We start from the raw sequence: 20,502 nt of genomic DNA, 5'->3' as shown, positions 1-20,502 counted from the left end.
TTGTAAAAAGCCTGGGCTTTTTTGAGGGTGGGTGGGGAAGTGAGAAGGAAGAGGTCAGGCAATGCTCTCATACTCAAAAGGGTTCCTCACAACCTTGTTTGTAATAGAACCCAAGAGATGAATCAAACTGGTTTTTCATTTGCCCCCATCATTCTGATAGCATCTGAGAAACTGATTCAAGGTTGTGTGGTATAGTAGAAAGAACATTTGGGGCAGTGAGGTAGCACAGTGAATAGAGAGCCAGGCCTAGGGCTGGAGGGTTCAAATCTAGTTTCAGACACTTCTCTGGGTAAGTCACTTAACCCCTCTTGCCTAGTATTTGCCACTCTTCTCTCTTAGAACGGATATGAAAATAAGGGTTTCAAAACAAAACAAAATATTGACTCTAGAGTTGGAGTACATGAGTTCAAATCCTGCCTCTGATGCTTATTATCTGTGTAATTTGGGGCAAATAATTTATTTTTCCTGGGCCAAATTTCCCTCAATTGTAAAATGAAGATATTGGAGTACCTGGTGTGTCAGGTACCTTCTAGCTTGAGATCTCTGTGACAAAATAATTCTCTAGGAAAGGGCAAAGACTACTTAGATTTGGAGCCAGGGATTATTCTTGTTGAGTCATTTCAGTCCTTTCTGACTCTTTGTGACCCCATTTGAGGCAAAGATACTGGAGTGGTTTGCCCTTTCCTTTTCTAGCTCATTTTACAGATGAGGAAACCAAGGCAAATGGGGTTAAGTGACTTGCCCAGGGTCACACAGCTAGTAAGTGTCTGAGGCCAGATTGACTAGAGGTCCTCTTGACTCTATGCCCAGTGTTCTATCCACTGTGCTGCCTAAATGCCCATTGAGTCTGGGAACATGGGTTGAAATATAGTCTAGCTCTATCATTAGGAGGTGCAGTGAATAAAGTGCTAGATAATGAATTGTCAGAAAAACTCAAGTTCACAAATAACCTCAGACATTTACTAGCTGTGCAATCCTGGGCCAGAAACTTCTGTTTACCTCAGTTTCATTATCTGTAAAATGAGGATAATAGTAGGATTAATTTCTCAAGTTCATTGTGTGGAGCAAATGACATAATATCTGTAAAGTACTTTGCAAATCTTAAAGTTCTATATAAATGCAAGTTGTTATTTCCATTAATAGTTAATTATTAAATAGCTAATTATTTAATTTGGAGAAGGAAATGGCAAACCACTCTAATATCTTTGCCAAGAAAACCCCAAATGGGGTTATACAGAGTTGGACACAACTGAAAAGACTGAACAACAACAAATAATTTAATTAGCTCTTAATATTGAGCAAGTCACTTAATCTCTTAATTTCCCCAGACTCCTTTTCTACAATTTTAAAATGAGAGAACTGACCGAGGTGATCCCCAAGTTACCTTTTAGCCCTAATTTTGTAATCCTAAGCGGCTAAATCATCTCTTCTAGAAGTAGTTATTACCAAAATAACAATACAATTTTATTATAAACACTATTATTATTTAATAACTCATACATCCATTTATTCATTTGTTTAAAACTCTTACCTTCCATCTTAGAATCAATACTGTGTTTCGGTTCCAAGGCAGAAGAGCAGTAAGGTTTAGGCAATGTGGTTAAGTGACTTGCCCAGGGTCACACAGCTAGGAAAGTGTCTGAGGTTTGTGTTGAACTCAGGATCTATCATCTCTTGGCCTGGCTCTTAATCCACTAAGACATTTATAAGACAAAAGCCCTGGCATTTCCCCTCTCCCTACCTGCCCCCTAAGTTCTGATGTGATGTAGCTTCAGGTATCATCATTATCTGATGATATGGATGAGTTAGGATCTGCATTGATGGAAGGAATACTGCCATTGATGAGATCACAGGGACAATGGCATACACATATCTTGAAGTGCTATATTGGTGTCCCTGAGATAGTAAAAGAACAAGAAAACAGCCTCTGGCATGTTGATGTAGGCTGTATCTTCTACAAAAAATTTAAAGAAAGAGTCACAAGAAGAGAAGCCTTCTAGAATTCAATGGGAGTCAAGGGGATAAAATTTCCAAGTTGTTTTTTTTTTTCTTAAAAAAGTAAAAAGTAAAATAAAAAATAGCCCAATATAGTTTTAAAAAGTCTTACTATGGAAGGATTGTAAGTAGAGGGGGTAACCCCACACTACTGGAAACCATGGATTCATCAAAATTAAAAAGCACTGAGTTAATTCTTGTTTACATTTAATTTCCTTTGGAAACCTCAGAAAGAAGAAACAAGGAATATTCATCCTTGATATCTTCTTTGCATCAACACAAATTTTATTTAAGATAAGGGGTAGGAGGGGACTACTAGGTGGTTTGAGAGCCATACCTAGAGATGAGAGGTCCTAGGTCCAAATCTGACCTCAGACACTTCCTAGCTGTGTGACTCTGGGCAAGTCACTTCATCCCCATTGCCTAGCCCTTACCACTCTTCTGTCTTGGAACCAATACACAGTATTGATTCTAAGATGGAAGGGAAGGGTTAAAAAAAAAGATAGCGAGTAGGAGAGTGACTTAGCACACTGGCCACAGTTATTACTAATAATACAAGAGGGGCAGGGGGAAATCACTCAAAGGCAAAGGAATGACTCTTGAGCAGGGCAAGAGAGCTGGAGGTGGAGAGTCCCCTGGGGAAGACCAGACTAGGACACCATGATATGATTCAGTAAGGTAAGCATGAATAAGAATTTTGTGAAAAGAGGGATTTTATTGTTTGTTCAGTGCTATGGAAACTAAAAAAAAAAAACCCCAACAATCTTGGTATTTACCTTCAGCAAGTGGGTCAAGGGTATGAATCATGAGCTGGAAGATGCTGTTCCTCATCAGACTATTATGCAGAGACGCAGAGCTACCACCTCTCTGGAGCCGTGGCTTAGTCTGAATGGAGAGACAAAGAAAGAATCTAGTCAGTGGAAGGGAGGCAGCTGTACCCCAACATATTTCATCTCGATGAGAAAAATCAGGAATAAGATCATAGACCGAGAGGTAGAAGAGGACCTTACATGTCACTGAGTCCAACTCCTTCATTTTATTTATATTTATTTGTTATATATTAATTATATATTATTTTTAAAAACTTGTTAAGTATGCCTATTCTTATCCTCATTTTTACTGTTGAGGAAACAGAGGCAAGCAGAGGAAAATTCTGTTTGGCTTACCCAGGGTCACAGAGCTAGTAAGTATTTAAAGGCCAGATTCAAACTTGGGTCTTCCTGACTCCAGGTTCAGCTCTCTACTCACTAGCCGCCTCTATAGACAGAGATTGTAACTTGCCTTGGGTTATATACTCAATGTGTGTCTCAGGTAGGATTTGAACCAAGTCTTTCTGATTCCAGGTCCAGCAATCTAAACTATTAAATCCACTACCACACTTCCTTGAAGCTAGTTATCACTTATCTAATCCATTAATTCATATTTCTTCTGGTCTGGCACATAGTAGGAGCTTAATAAATGTTTATTGGCACATAGTAGGAGCTTAGAAAATGTTTATTGGCACATAGTAGGAGCTTAATAAATGTTTATTGACTGATTGCTTAATTGGACTGATTGTCACTTGTCTCTACCACATGGTCCCAATGTTCTTGTTCCAAATGTTCTCAAAGTGCTTTTCAATACCAATGTGGAAGATTTCCCTTTCTGTTGAAAACACCAGCCTAAGGATGTCAATTTAGATTGAATATTCGGAGAATGTCAGTTGACTCCTTAGTTTTCTTCAAATCTCATTGCAAGAACATGGGGCTTTCCATGATTTGCTGAGCCATTCACTCCTTCACTCCAAAATTACCTTGTATTTCTTTTTTTTTTTTTTTTTGGTATGTATTTTGGACTTACTTATATTTTTACTTGTTATCTCCTTTGATTGAATGTAAGCTCCTTGAGGTCAGAGACTGTTTCATTCTTGTACTCATGTACCTGGGACCTAAAAAAGTGCCTGGCACATAGTAGGATTTCTGTACAAAGGACATTGAACTAAGGCCAGGAAGCAACATAGTACAGGCTGTGGAATCCTTGGCTGTAGGTTCAAAAATTACCTCAAATACTTATTACCTATGCCATAATGGGCAAGTCACTTATCTCATTAAGCCTCAGTTTCTTCATCTGTAAAATGAAAAGGTAGGACTTGATGGCCTCTGAGGTCTTTTACTGTAGATTTATGAGTGTTACTAAATAATATTACTTAAGTCAGTCAGTAAACAATTATCAAATGCCTTCTATGTGCCAGGCATTGTGCTTAGCACTGGGGATATAGAAACAGGCAAAAAAAACTATCCCTGATTTCAAGGAGTTTACAATCTAATGGAGGAGACAATAAGCAAATGAATATATACAAACTATATATCTGAAAAATAGAAAATAATTAATAGAGGGAAAGAACTAGAATTAAGAGGGACTGGGCTAAAGGAAAGTCATTTAGACTTCATAAAGAATTAAATCACTTTCCAGGGGCAGCTTAGGTGGCTCAGTGGATAGAAAGCCAAGCCTAAAGATGGGAGATCTTGGATTCAAATATGGCCTCAGATACTTCTTAGCTATATGACCCTGGGCAAGTCACTTAACCCCAACTGTCTAACCCTTACTGCTCTTCTGCCTTGGAACTGATACTAAGATAAGATTCTAAGATAAGATAAGAGTTTAAATTAAAAGAAAAAGGAGCATTCCAAATTGTTTTTCTTTTTCTTCAAAAATAAAAATTACAGTTTTTTTTGTTTTTTTGTTTTTTTGCTCTTCAGCATGAACAAAATCATAAGCATGAACATAATCATCTTCTCCCTTTATGGCTTCCTTTGGTAATATCTTTGCTATTGTAGGGATTATTATAATAAATAAGAAAGGAAGGTAGGTAGCTATAGTTACGAAAGTTAGTTTTTTTTCAGGCAAAAATCTAAGATAGAGTAGGAACTACCATGTTTATCTGACCTTTAGAAGAAAAGATTGATGCAACCCTTGTCAGGTGAAAATAAAGTACTTCCTCCAAGCTTCCCCATACTCTATGTGAAGCCCTTATGTAGCCGGGCTTATCTGAAATGTCATTATATCAAACTCCACAGGACACCCAAAAGCTTTTTATGTAGTGGAATTTTGTAATAATGACTATATTACTGGAAACCACATTTTTAGTTTGCACAAGCTAGAGACGAAAAGAGGTTTCTCAGTAGTGAATTATCAAGTGAAAACAAGTGTTTTGAACGCATCAGGACAAAATACAAGGTGTCCGGTACATGTGTCTGTCTCGACACTGACTTCTTTCCCTTCCAAAGTCTTGAGTCTTTTCTGGGGCTTTTTGGTTTTGTTAAGTATTTTTTCAGGAGTGAATTATAAGCGAAAACAAGTGTTTTGAATGTAACAGGACAAAGTACAAGGTCTCATATATATGTATTGGTCTCTACAATGACTATTTTCCCTTCAAAACTCCTGAGTCTCTTCTGGGGCTATTTGGTTTTGTTGAGTATTTTTTTCAAATGAAGGTAGTTGGCAGGTTCAACGAGGGAAATGGTTAATGGAACTGAAGCATAATTGTTGTTTATGTCTAGACAAAATAAAGGTGAAGATCTTCCCCCTCAGTGCCCATAATACAAATATTTCTTTATAAAGTTGTTTGTTAGGTAGATAGGGTCTTGAAAGAGCATTTTTGGCAGGACATTTGTCAAAAACAGATCAATAATCAACAAAATAGAGTTAACTAGAGGGACATAGAGTTTGGTCATCTTTCCCTCTAATGCCCTTCAGGAAAATGGTATATTTGTGTATGTATGTGTGTATATATATATTTATGTATATATGTGTGTGTGTTCATGTAAAGGGAATTAAAAAACCTTGTTCTTATTCCCTTTTATTGTAGGATCCACGAATGCACACATAACCATTCAAAAAGGTGGCTTCAAAAAGAACTTTTTCCAAGTAGGAATCATGCCAATAGCATTGAATAGATTCCCCCAATAATGTTTCCTTCTAATGTGCCCAGTAAAGAACTACCTCCCCAAAAAGATGCTTGCAGATTTTGAGAAGTAGAAGGCAGATTGCTTCCGTATGTATCAAATAGAAGGAACAGATCCCACAACAGTCCCTAAATACCAGCATCACACTCCTGGGATTTATTTAGGAAGTATTTTTGTTATTTCAATTCCCAAGAAAATTCATGCCAAACAAAAGTGAAGATGACAACTTTTTTGAAACCTAGTAGCTTGAATAATTTGTCAGTTTATGTTGGAATGCAATTATCTCTAATTGTAGAGCATCTTATAAAAACCCACTAGCAGATTAAAACTTCGACATATCCGAGGATAGGGACAATTTGTCATGCCCATCAATTCCCTCTTTCCTCCCACTCTCATTCCCACCCCAACTCCCCATTCTCTGTAGGAAGGCGTGCAGATATAAACACAGGCATTGCTTCCTACCGTTAGAGTTTGTTCATCCTTGTCCATGGCAGTAGATGACTATAAAAGAGGAAAAGGCAAAACCAATCAGAGAGGCAAATCAATAGTTTATCCTGTGTTCCGTTCAAGCACTAGTTTCAAGAGAAATGGATGTGGGTGTTTTTGTATCTTTGCTTCTTGGGTTGGGGTGGTGGTAGGAGAATTACAAGATATTAATTACTGTTGAACTTGGTGTATCAGGAAGACCTGAGTTCTAATCCTGCCAGACCTTTATGAGACCCTAGGAAAGCTGTTAATTTTTTCTTGGCTTTGATTTCATCAGTAAAATTGGGAAAATTATAGCATTTACTTCACAAGGTTGTTGTGAGAATGGGAAAAGAAAATATATGTGTAAAGTACTTTGCAAACCTTAAAGTATTTTACAAATTTTTTTTAAACCCTTACCTTCAATTTTGGAGTCAATACTGTGTATTGGCTCCAAGGCAGAAGAGTGGTAAGGGTAGACAATGGGGGTCAAGTGACTTGCCCAGGGTCGCACAGCTGGGAAATGCCTGATGCCAGATTTGAACCTAGGATCTCCCGTCTCTAGGCCTGGCTCTCAATCCACTGAGCTACCCAGCTGCCCCCAGAATTTTACAAATTTTAAGCTATTATTACTATTAACTTCCTCCCCTTATGTTCCATCTTAGAATCAATACTGAGTGACAAGGGCTAGGCAATGGGGGTTAAGTGACTTGCCCAGGGTCACATAGCTAAGAAGTATCTGAGATCACATTTCAACCCATCTCTAGAAATGGCTCTCTGTCCACTGAGCCACCTAACTGCAAACAAAATATATATTAAAACCTTTACCTTCCATCTTAGAATCAATAGTATGGATTGGTTTTAAGGCAGAAGAGCAGTAGGGGTTGGCAATGGGCATAAGTGACTTACCTGGGGTTACACAGTTAGGAAGTATCTGAGGCCAGATTTGAATCCAGGACATCCCTTCTCTATACCTGTCTCTCAATTCACAGAATCACCTAGTTTCCATCTATTATTATTATTATTATTATTATTATTATTATTATTATTATTAATAGATACTTTTTCCAGGATGATAATTAGGAAAATATCTTCATTATAAAATTCTATGGGCTGGGATAAGCTGGGTGGCTCAGTGGATAGATAGCTAGACCTAGAGAGGGGGAGGATCTGGGTTCAAATCTGACCTCAGATACTTCCCAGCTGTGTGACCAGGGCAAGTCACCTAACCCCAATTGCCTAGCTCTTAATCCTTCTTCTTCTTTGGAACCAATAGTATTGATCCTAAGACAGAGGGGAAGGGTTAAAAAAAGAATTCTTTGGACAAATGCCATATTCTACATGTTAATTTACTGATGCTGAGTTATGATACTTTAATCATCTCTAAACTAACGTTGAATTTCAGGGATTTTTAGCTATGTGTATATTGTGTATAATACACTAGGTGGTCAGGGAGTACACCACTGGCTAACATGTTGAACTTGGTTTCAGGAAGATCTGGATTCTAATCTCAGTTGAGACCTTTGCCAACTGTGCACTGGGTAAATTACTTGCTATTTCTTGGACTCATTTTCCTCATTTGTAATAGAATAGAATAGAATCATAGAAAAATAATAAATAGTATCCGTCTTAAGGGTTATTGTGAGGATCAAATGATAGGCAAAACATAGGCAAAGTGCTTTGCAAACCTTAAAATATTTAATGAATGCTATTATTATTTTTATAGGATGCTCTCTGGTTCCACATACCAAGTTAGCAATGCACTTCTGGGTCATAATATCCCTAACACAAGGGTTAGAATATAATTGGAAACCTCAATAATTGAGTGGCTGGTCATTAGATCAAGTTATCTGGATATCATCATTTTAAAGAAGTCATCATTTCCATTTATTTCTTATGAGTGAATAAAATTAACCTGAGATATCTTTTCATGGCCTGATAAAAACCATATTTTAAGTTCAGTTTAGAACATAGAGAATTCTGTTTTGGTTGCTCCCTGAACTCAAGCTTCTCATGTTAAAAATGGAATTTCCTATCAAGTGGAAAAGTTGAACATGATGGACCTTGAGTGGGCATCTTCCCTATCATATGAGAAAATTAATTTCTAATGGAAGGGTACTGGAGCTCCGCCTCCAAACATAGCACATTGGTATGGGGCTTGGCTCTCCAAGTTAGATTCACTCTCTCTCCTCACAGGAATTGTGAAAATGAAAATACTGTGACTGATAGGTAGACTGTGCTTGCCATGGAGCAAAGCAAGGCAGGGTGCCATCAACAACAACTTCAACAACTTTCTTCTTCTTCTTCTTCTTCTTCTTCTTCTTCTTCTTCTTCTTCTTCTTCTTCTTCTTCTTCTTCTTCTTCTTCTTCTTCTTCTTCTTCTTCTTCCTCTTCCTCTTCCTCTTCCTCTTCCTCTTCCTCTTCCTCTTCCTCTTCCTCTTCCTCTTCCTCTTCTTCTTCCTCTTCTTCTTCCTCTTCTTCTTCTTTCTCCTTCTCCTCCTCCTTCCTCTTCTTCCTCTTCTTCTTCTTCCTCTTCCTCCTCTTCCTTCTCCCCCCCTCTCTCTTTGAGGATTTTGGGCCCATCTCATATTATTTAAAAAAAAACAAACACCTTTCCCTCTGTCATAGAATCAATACTAAGTATTGGTTCCAAGGCAGAAGAGCAGTAAGGGCTAGGTAACTGGGGTTAAGTGACTTGCCCAGGGTCACACAGCTAGGAAGTATCTGAGGCCAGATTTGAACCCCAAATCTCCCATCTCCAGACCTGGCTCTCCACATTTTATTTTTAATAACCCTTCCTTATCTTCTGTAGTATCAATTTTAAGACAGAAGAGTGATAAAAACTAGGCAATTAGGGTTAAGTGACTTGCCCAGAGCCATAAGCTAAGAATTGTCTGAGGCCAGATTTGAACCTAAGTCCTTCTGACTCCAGACCAGGTGCGCTGCTGCTAATGTACTACCTAGCTGTCCTGCTCCTCCCCTGTTCAATATGTTTTTGAAGTTGCCTAACCTGAACTTGTGCCTATAGCTAAATTAATCCACTTTTGCATTTTCTCCAGAAAAGATATGACATCAAATATTTTGTTTCCTTCAAAGAAAGGAAACCTCAAAGTTTTCTTTCTTTGGAAAATTGGAACTTAATTGGAATAGGGCAAATAGGAAATAATCTGAATCTGAATCACCACTAACTAACTCCTCAGAGGTATCCTTGTGAACCCTTAGGGGGAATGTAGCATTGTACAAGGGCCTGAGCCTTGGCTGAGAGAGTAGAAGTTGGCATAAGGACCTTAGAGTTTATAGAGGCAACATGTGGGTTATTTTTAGATATTTCTTAGTAACACAATATTTTGGCAAAATTACATACAAGAATAAGCACCATGTTACTTTCCTGAACCCCCTAAGTGCAGCTATTTTTCTCTTTAATTTTTATAAAATGAAGCAACTAGGTGGTATAGTGGCTGAAGTGTTAGACTCAGAGTCAGAAAAATCTGAACTCAAATCCTATTTCAAGCATTTGCTAGCTGTGTGATTCTTTGAAGTCTCTGGGCCTCAGTTTTCTAATCTATAAAATGGGATAATAACAGCACCCATCTCAGTGGTTTGTGGTCTTCACAGCCTCAGCTGAGATAATATGTAGTGGGATTTGAAAACCCCAAAGCACTTTATAAATACTAGTTATTATTATTATTATTAAGTACATATTCAGGAAAATGTCACTGACAACCAAATTATGGTAAAAAAAAAAGTTATGGATGGAAAGGAATTGTCATTTGATTCTACGCTTTTCCTCCCTAAAGTCACCATATAAACCTATTTTCCTTGATTCAGGGCTCTTTTATTGCCTCTCTCCAGACATGAGCCAGAACCATTCCCTAGGGAAATTATCCAGTGCAGTAAACTCAGCCTTTTGACACACATGGAGATTAACTGTCAAGAGCTGTTTTTTCCCCTAGCAAATTTACACCTTGTGGTTTAAATGGAAGGCAAATAATTATTAGCCAGCATTGATATCATGGTGGTCCATTTGTATTCCATAATAGGATATGAGTAAATGGAATTGAAACAAAGAAAGGAAAAAATTTCTTTTTGATGTCAAAATATCACCATTAGAGAGCCTCAAATACAAAAAAAATCTGAGAAAAAACTTTGGCATGGTTTAAAAGGAGAGGAATCCTTTCCCTTTTATTCTCCTCTTTTCTGCCTTTCAAACTAGGATTATATCAGAAAATGAGCAGAAAGAAAAAGACCTTGGCAAAGAAAAATCACTGTGGCTATTTAGTGAAATCAGAATTTGCCATTATTTTAATATTAAAAATTTACATAGGGCATGTCTATATATGTCATGAAATTTGGCATCTAGACCTTGATGGTGTCCATTGTTTTGTATATTGTAGGCATTAAAGAAATATTTGTAGTATGAGGGAATGAATAGGAGCAAGAGAAGGAAGGGACCTTTGAGATCATCCAGTTCAATCAATATTTCATCTGGTCCATTCGCCTCATTTTGTAGATAATACACAGAGGTGAAACGACTTGACCAAGATCACAAGTAGGATATGATGCCACGTCCTCTGCCTCCAATAATAATAATAATAATAATAATAATAATAATGATAATAATAATAATAATTCATATTAGACAGTACTTTGATGTTTGCAAAGCACTTTGCATATATTATCTCATTTGTTATTAAAACAAAACTAAAAATCTTTTGAATTTATAGATGAGAAAACCAAAATTAAGAATAGTTAAATGACTTGCTTTGGGTGATGCATCAACTAAGTGAATAGGCAGGATTTGAAAACAGGTCTCTCTGACTCTGCCTAACCCCTATCTACTACTTGACACTGTTACTATTGTAACTCCTTTTAAATTTCTCTTTTAAAATGTACAATTCTAAAAGTCATTTAGTTCTAAGAATATAAGAAGACATGCATTATATATTATGGTAATCACATATGTTAAGGGACTAAGCCACATTTACTGATAATTAGGAAAGCTTACCTAAGACATTCTTGACATTTGCATTTAGGTGTAGCCTATGAGTCATGGAAATATACTGTTGATTGCATTAGGCAGCCAATTTTAAAAGGGTTTTAATTATACACAAAAAAACTAGAGAAAGGATATGAATGAGAATTCTAGTCTCCTCTGAATCAATTTTTATTGAGGTTAATTACTTTAATTTATTTAGGCCTTACAATTAAGCCACATGAGCACAATTAGGGAATCATTAAAACTTTTGGTTGACTCAATTTTTTATTTTTTAATAAAAAGTGTGATTGATGGATTTTGTCTATTATTGTTACCTAGTAATTTTTAGAAGAGTCAGCTTCTGAAAAATTCAATTAGTATGGGCCTCTGGATTAATCTTTAGCCATTATATTCTTTAGTCTTCTTAATTTCAAATATAGTAAAATCTCATCAACTTGGACTTTACCTTCATTTGGAAGGTAAGAATTTGAATAGGAACTGGTCCCAAGTTTATCTTCATATTAGCTACAAAAAAAGTTTTGCTAAACTAATATGTAACATGAGCAAAAAGAATGTAAGTTTAGAGAACTCGTTTCTAAGTGTTCTGCCACTAATGAGCTGTGTGATCCTGAGTAAGTCACTTTGCTTCCCTTCGTTTTTCTCATCTGTAAAACAAAAGTGTTGGAAGAGGGTGTTTGCTGAGATTTCTTGTACTAGAGGTATCTTGTTTATAAGGCTTATAGCACTTGGAATCAACTTCCCTGAAGCTACAAATTTATGAAATTTATTCCATTGTTGTTATAGCTACCTCATAGTATTGTAGTTGTTCTGCAGACAATTTGTGGACACTATTAATGGCATCTAAAAGAATATTCTGGTTAGCAGGTAGTTTGTTCAAAGTTTATTGTTGATATCAAGGTAACTGGAGAAAATCACTTCTTTCGGGGTGAATTTCAAAACAGTAAATGATTCTATACCATATTTATACTTTCCTGTACTTTTCTGCCTCCTACAACTATCTTACCTAAAACTCCGTTTAAAATTCTCAGCTCTGTAAGCAAATTAATTGCAAGTACATAATGGGAAGGTGAAGAGAATAAGCATTTATTAAATATTTACTATGTGCCAAGTATGCTAGAAATAGTAACTCATTTGATCTTCACAACAACTCTGTGAAATAGGTGTTATCGTTATCCCCTTTTATAGTTGTAAAAACTGAGGCAGACAGAAGTTAGGCGACTTGCCCAGGGACACACACAGCTAGTACACTGTCTAAGGCTGGATTGAACTTGGGTCTTCCTAACTCCAGACCTCGCGCTCTATACACTGTCTCACCTGACTGCCCACAAGAAGACCAGCATAATATATTATCTTAACTGTGCTTTTCCAGGGGCTAATCTATACCTGCTGATAATTAGGAAAATTCACCTAAGATAGTCATGACATTTTCTAAGAGGTAAGAATAGCAATTAGGAAATGTCTTTTAATATCTGTTCCCTCCCCATCCCCAGTTCAAGGATGATAACTTATATTGGCCAAAGAATTAAAGATAAAATTAAAGAGAGCTCTTTACATCTGGGTAAGAAAGAGCTCCCTTTCTAGTCATGATGCACTTAGGAGCCCAGGAAGAGACTGCTGCTGGTTCTGAGTCTGAGTATATAAGCAAACCTTCTGTAGAGCCTGCAGATTATAACAGATTCCTTTTTTTTCAGCTTAAAACAGTTCAAACAATGAAACAGACCCTGCTTCCCCTCCTCTCCTCCACACCTTCTATAGGAAATAGCCATGAGGTAGCAGGTCTAGCTATAATGAAGTATATAAAATAAACACAACAGGTTTCTATTTAACTAAGCAGGTTAGGCAAATCTAAGTGCAAATTCAGTTATTCCACTAACATCAGATATCACTGCATCATTTCTCCCATTATCAGAAAGCCAGAAAGATAGTTATTTGTTGCTACTTGATCAGTGAGGAGTGGGTAAGAATATATCGATAATTTCTGTTTGCAGGGCAAAAATTTGTCATTATTTGCATTCAGTTTTCAGCTTCTATCTCCAGAAAAGGGACCCAATGACTCACAACCCTTATTTGGTATAGTGAAGGGATTCTTAGTTGAAAACTGGGGATAAATGGTTTCTGTTGGCCCCTGTCTCTTTAAGGGTGTTTACCAATTAGTTTAGTCAATAGTAGGGATCTATGGACAGTCCTGCCTTGCAGCACGGGTTCAACAAGAGAGAGCAAGGCAGTGTGATAGGGCACAGACAATGAAAGATAAAAATAATGACAATAACTAACAGTTACATAGCACTTTAAAGTTTGCAAAGCACTTTCTAAAGGCAGGTCTTATTAATCTTCACAGCAATCCTCTGAAAGAGGCTCTCCATTTTTATCCCTATTTTACAGATGAGGAAACTGAGTCCAGAGAGATTAAGTGACTTGCCCACAGCTTCATATAGCTAGTGTCTCAGGCAAGACTTGAACTCGGATGTCCCTGATGCCAAGTTTATTGTTTTATACATAGCATCACATAACTGCTTCTCTTGGATCATGGCAAGAATAGCCCATGAGGTATTCCACCTAAGCAATATAGCTCAGTGTATCTGTGGAGTTACTATAACTGAAAAGGATAATTTTATTAACAATTCAGTTTGGAGAACTTGCTTAGAGGTCTTTTAGGAAACTGGTCAGAGTAAGAAGCGGGGCAAGAAGGTAAGTTATTTCGAAAGAGACCAGAGCATGTAAAATAGGGTGAAGGAATAGGGGCAAAAAAACCTCTCAGAAACTTGTAGAAATTTGATTTAACCACATTAAAATAACTCCCACCTACACAGTGCTTGAAGATTTACAGTGTTTTCTTCATAACAACCCATTTGAGGTAGGTAGTAGAGATGTTATTAGCCCCATTTTGCAAGTGATAATACTGAGTCTTAGGGAAATTAAAAGTACAACTCATTAATGTCAGATATCAGCAACAGATGGCTGAAGATTAGTAACCCATAGATTCTCTCTGAAAGCTTGAGTCAATAATTTGTTCTCAACTTCTACAGATTTGTCACAGAGATAAGATAAATCAAGTCCCTTATGTCAGAGATTTCTCTCAGCTCCTTCTCTCCCTTGAGGTGATGTGAGCAAATTCAGTCCAGTAGTCGTAAAGGCACTGACAGTATTTTTCCATCCATTCTTCCTTTGGGGGCACATAAACTTCTTTTATGAGCAATGTGGATTATCTTGGCATCGTGGCAGTGTCCTACATTGATATCAGTGGAGCCCACATACTTCAGAGTATAAGAAACTTTGGCTGAAGGCAAATTATGCTGAATAGGATCATTGCTGCGAGGTTCATGGGAATGAAGGGACTGTTGATCTCTACCTAATTCTAGACATCCTTTAATGAAGGTCTCCAGTTTAATAGAAGTTACCTTTTATTCAGACACGAGCCCTGATTGGCTGGTCTGTCAGGCAAAATGCTCCTGACTTCAAGAACAACATTCTGTTTTTCCATGTTGCCTATTTCCTGATGGGAGGTTGGAAACAATAGGGCAGAAGTCCATACTTTGTCCAATGGACCAAGGGAAAAACGATCCAAGATGACTGAAATGCTGGGCAGAGGGTAATAGAAGGGAAGTCTTGGTTTAAACTTTTGCATAGGGGACAGCTAGTTGACACAGTGGATAGAGTGCTGGGTGGGGAGTCAGGAAGACTCCTCTTCCAGAGTTCAAACCCTACCTCAGATACTAGTTATGTAAACTTGGGCAAGCCACTTATTCCTGTTTGCCTCAGTTTTCTTATCTGAAAAATGAGCTGGAGAAGGAAATGGCAAACCACTCCAGTAACCTTGCCAAAAAAAATGGGGTCATAAAGATTTGGACACAACTAAAAAGACTAAATGATATCATACATGGGATTTGACTTAATACCTATGTGCCATCCCTGGAGAAAAGGATTTTATGTCAACAAAATATGAAAATAAAAAAATAACATTAAAAGATCCCTCATTATTATTTCTACATGCTTCATGCACCAGCTTACCAAGCCTGGAGTCAGAGTTTTTGATGGTTTCCTCTCTTGGATTTAGCTCCAAAGCTTAGAAAAGGAGCAACACATTATAAGCCATGTGTTTTTAACCTTGGAGAGGCATGTTGGACCTCTTTGGCATTCTAGTGAAGCCTATGGACTGTTTTCAGAATAAAGTTTTTAAATACATAAAATAAAATATATGGGATTACAAAAGAAACCAGTTATTTTCAAATAAAGATTTTTTTCCTATTCATGTTCACAGAGCCCTTGAAATCTATTCACATAACTCTTGGGGTTCTATTGACTCTAGGTTAACACCCCCTGCCCTAACATAGTTTCTTTTCCCTCCTTCAAATAGCACTTCATGCTCAACAACTTTTATAGGCTTATTTTTTCAATTGTTAGCAGACAGACATAAAATAAATTCCATGAATAGTTCCTTCCCTCCCTCCCCAACACTGTCTCAGCTGAGAACCTTGTCTCATATCTTACTGAAAAAGTTGAGACCATTTGCTCAGAGTTCCCTTTTCTTCTCTCTCTTTATCTCACTCAAATGTCTTCTGCCCCTATTTCCTCTTTGACTCCTTTCACAGGTAGAGGAGACTTTTTTGCTCATCTAGACAAAAATAATTACATTCCATCCTGTCTTCTTCAACAGATTGTCCCCCCTACTATCCCTATTTTAATGCTGTTTCTTGAATGCCTATAAACATGCCTATGTCTTCCTCGTTCTCAAAAACTCCTCATTTTATCCATCAATCTGTTTTAGCTTTCCCCACAGATCTCTACTCCCTTGTATGGCTAAACACCTTGAGAAAGTAATTTATACTTAATGTTTCCATTTTTTTTCCTTCTCTCTCTTCTTTTATCTCTACAAACTGGTCATGGACTTCATCATGCAATCAAAATTGCTCTCTCCAAAGTTACCAATGATCTTGTAATTGCTCCATCTAATGGCTTTTATTCAATTCTAATTGTACTTGACCTCTCTATAGAGTTTGAAACTGTTGATTACCATTTGTTCTTTGATACATCCTTCTTTCTAGGTTTCCATGACAGTACTTTATCTTGGTTCTCTTTCTACTTCTTGTTCCATTTTTCTCAGTCTCCTGAAGTTAGATCTTCATTTATGTCCTGCAAACTGTTAATGTCTCCTAAGGCTCTGTCCTAAGCCTTCTCTCTCTCTATATCCCTTCCCCTCCCCTCCCCTTTCCTTCCCTTCTGTCTTAGAAGAGATACTAAGTATTGATTCTACAGCAGAAGAGCAGTAAGGGCTAGGAAATTGGGGTTAAGAGACTTGTCCTGAGTCATATGGCTAGAAAGTGTTTGAGGCTAGATTTGAACCCAGGTCCTCTTGACTCCAGGTCTGGCTCTCTATTCATTATGCTATCTACTTGCCCCTATGCCTAGATTTCAACAAAGCAATCGACAAATGTTTATTTTATTATTGGGAGCAAATAGATATTGGCTAGACAATAGTACAGTTAGGTAGATTTGGAAGAGATTGAAAGACTATATTCAAGAGAAGATGTAATTGATTAGATACCCTATAAAAGGAGTCCTTGGTGGGTGTGCTCCAGAGATCAGTGGTTGGCCCTGTGCTGTTTTTTTGTTTTGTTTTGCTTTGTTTTATCAATTTTTTATTCAATGATAACATTTTTATCAGTTGGATGACATACTTATCAAATTTTCAGGAAAGAGAGAACTGGGAAAAAGCAATTAAATGCTGAGCTAGTTAAGATAAAGATAAAAAACAATCTTCATAGGCTGTATTAAAAAACATGAAATTAAATAGAGACAAATGTAAAGGCCCACCCTTGGGCTCAGGTAATCAATGGCACAAGTATAGACAGAAGGAGACATAGCTAGATAATAGTTCAGAGTGCTGGAACTGAATTCAAAGAGCATTGGTTCAAACTTGTACAACATTACCCAGGTAAGAAAAGTAGCAATACTGGGATTTGGACCAAGGCTCTTTGAATTCAGTTCCAGCACTCTGAACTATTATCTAGCTATGTCTCCCTCTGTCTATACTTGTGACCCAGTGGCCTAATGGATCATCAGCCTCCGGAGCTTGGGATTGTGGGTTTGAGTCCCCTCTGGGTTGCCAACTGTAGATTTAAAAATTAATATTAAATGCCTTCAAAGTATGATATTTATAAGGATTTATTAATATTAATTTAAAGAGCTAGAAAAATGTGGGGAACCTTTCCCACTCACGTCACGTGGAAGAGAGAGGCTCGAGCCACAAGGACTGCTCACCACTCCATCCACATGCAAGAGAGAGGGCATGACAGAGCAAACCCAAATTAAATACAGACCACATAACCACTCACCTTATACACAAGGCAAAACGCAAGGCAAAAGGAATTGTGGGTAATACAGAAAGGAAGTTTGGGTAATGTAGTTTCAGGAGTTCAAGATTTTTCCAACTATACAGTCATTTAACTTTTCTAGGCCTCAGTTTTTTTTCAGTGGTAAAATTAAGGGGTTAAATGACCTCTGAGGCAATCTTTAAATCCAGAGCCTCTGATCCTATGTGAAAAAGCTCTGGAGGCAGGTAGGTGGTATAATGGATAGAGAATTAGACTCATAAAGAGGACAGACCTGTTTTTAAATCCTGCCTCAGACACTTAATGGCTGTGTGACCCTGAGTAATTCACCTGGTCTCTCTGAGCCTATGGTTCTTTATTTTAAGAATGGGGATAATAATTTTAATTTGCCCACAGTATTATTCTGAGGATCAAAAGAGATAACATTTGGGGGCAGCTGGGTAGCTCAGTGGATTGAGAGCCAGGCCTAGAGACGGGAGGTCCTAGGTTCAAATCCGGCCTCAGACACTTCCCAGCTGTGTGACCCTGGGCAAGTCACTTGACCCCCATTGCCTACCCTTACCACTCTTCCACCTATAAGTCAATACACAGAAGTTAAGGGTTTAAAATTAAAAAAAAAAAAAACCAAAACAAAACAAAAAAAGAGATAACATTTGTTTTGTTTTTATATTTTTAAACCCTTAACTTCTGTGTATTAGTTCCTTGGTGGAAGAGTGGTAAGGGTGGGCAATGGGGGTCAAGTGACTTGCCCAGGGTCACACAGCTGGGAAGTGTCTGAGATAACATTTGTAAAGCAAAATGAAAATTTTAAAGTGCAGTAAGAATGCTTGGAATTATTATTGATACATCAATATTAATATGTTATAGTAATATAATAACATGGCATAATATATTATACAAATATAAAACAAATATATGATATATACTATAATAAACAAATATATGAATATGCCATATTTATATATATGCATATAAAAATATATACACAATTCCTATAATATGTGAATATACTATATAATTCATATAATATTATATTTATATAATAATATTACTACATCATATAATCATATACACATATAGTATATGAATAAATATAATACATAATATAAAATATATGTAAACATATTATGTTTATATTATTTAATATATATGATATATACATTTCATATAATATATGAATATGCTATATAATTCATATAATATTATAGCATATAGTAATATAACATTGATATTGATATCAATATATTGGTAACTAAAACAATATAAGCTTATATTATATTAGCATATAATATATTACATGCTATATATTATATAAACTTATTAATATAATAAAATAAATCAGTATTATATAATAATATAAACTCATCAGCATAATCCAAATTTCATCTTCTGCCACTTAAAAACCTCAACTTTTGATCCTTTTCAGCTCATTTGCACCTTATTATTTGTCCACCACTTCCCATTAAAATTTCTTAGAAACAGGAAGAAAGCACAAGCTAGTTTTGTTTTATCTTTTAGTATTTTCTGTTTTATTAGAGTAAAAACGCAATCTTAGAGATTTACCAATTTAACAAAAAAGGCAGGAAAACTAGAGGAAAAGCTGCATCAAGTATGAAACATTTTCTCTTTCTTTAAAACTATTGAGGAATTCAGCTTGTAGTTCAACTGAACATTTTTGACCAGCTAGCATGAAAGCCTAAAATGACCTTAATTTTTTTTCTTCTTATCACTTGCCATCCCTTTTGATCTCTCAGGCATTTGACACTGTTAACCGAATATTACTTCTTGAAACTTTCTACCCCTTTGGCTTCTGTGATGCCTTCCTCCTTCCTCCTTTCTCCTTTCTCCAAGTTCAGCATTCCTTCCATGACACCTTTTTGTTTCTTGGCACATAAATTGGTCTTCAAATGTAAAAGTCCATCAGTGTTCAGTAGATTGGTATCGATAGTTCTTGTTTTCATACTAATGGCATGCTTATTTAACTGGGGGTTGCTATCTCTAGAGAGGACCGTTAGCGCATCAAAATGAAGCTTGAGTAGTCTAGGACAACGTAATTATTCTTAGTTTACCCTATGGATCCAAGACCAACTGTGGTTATGTACTTCAAAAAGTACTAAGATATCTTTATTATTTACTAATTTCCCCAAATTCAACTTATCAAGGAATGGAAGTAATCCCATGTTGTTGAATTCTATACCAAAAGAGCACACACTGCCCAGATGGAAAGGTTTTGAGTATGGACCAGGCAACAGACTGCATTGCATGTTTTTGTCCAAGGACCAGTCTAGCTAAGTATCCTGAAGGTCACTTCAGCGTGAGTGCAGGGTGATGAATTTTTCAGTCACAGTAATTCATTAAAAAATTCATAAAACATTTTTAAATGTAAAAATTCACAAAATTAAAAAATTAAAAATTCACAAAAATACTTAAAGCAAAGTGGGGTTACAGTCTGCAGTGGTAGAGAGAGTTCCCACCCTCAGGAAATCAAATATTCTTAAAGTATTTAAATGTATTAAAGTATTAAAAAGTATTAGAATTAAGCATAAACCCTTAATGATGGCAAAGAGCTTTTAAAAATTAAGTTGACAACCTGCTTATCAAAGGTTGCACTTAATAAAATACCATTTTCCTCTCTTAAAAATTAAGTCAAGACGTGTAAACAAAGTATTATTTACTAATATGTTGCTAAACATTACCTTAACGAGAGACATTATCTAATACGATAAATATTTAAAACACAAGTCAACTATGGCACCTAGGTAGCATAGTGGAT

The 20,502-nt window shown here is 36.6% G+C and overlaps 1 protein-coding gene across 1 annotated transcript in view; it reads right to left on the bottom strand.

The window, feature by feature from the left end:
* SLC24A2 (solute carrier family 24 member 2) overlaps positions 1-20,502 on the bottom strand; it is a 328,495-nt gene that overhangs the window by 152,754 nt on the left and 155,239 nt on the right. The window contains exons 4-5 of the mRNA XM_044660717.1: positions 6,402-6,440; positions 2,772-2,880 (exon numbers count right to left, since the gene is read on the bottom strand). Coding sequence (XP_044516652.1) covers positions 2,772-2,880; positions 6,402-6,440 — 148 coding nt within the window. The remainder of the gene's footprint in view (positions 1-2,771; positions 2,881-6,401; positions 6,441-20,502) is intronic.

Source organism: Gracilinanus agilis, chromosome 1 (assembly GCF_016433145.1).
Source record: "Gracilinanus agilis isolate LMUSP501 chromosome 1, AgileGrace, whole genome shotgun sequence".
Taxonomy (NCBI): Eukaryota; Metazoa; Chordata; class Mammalia; order Didelphimorphia; family Didelphidae; genus Gracilinanus; species Gracilinanus agilis.
Note: the sequence above shows the minus strand (reverse complement) of the source record. Positions and strands in the feature narration are given on the sequence as shown.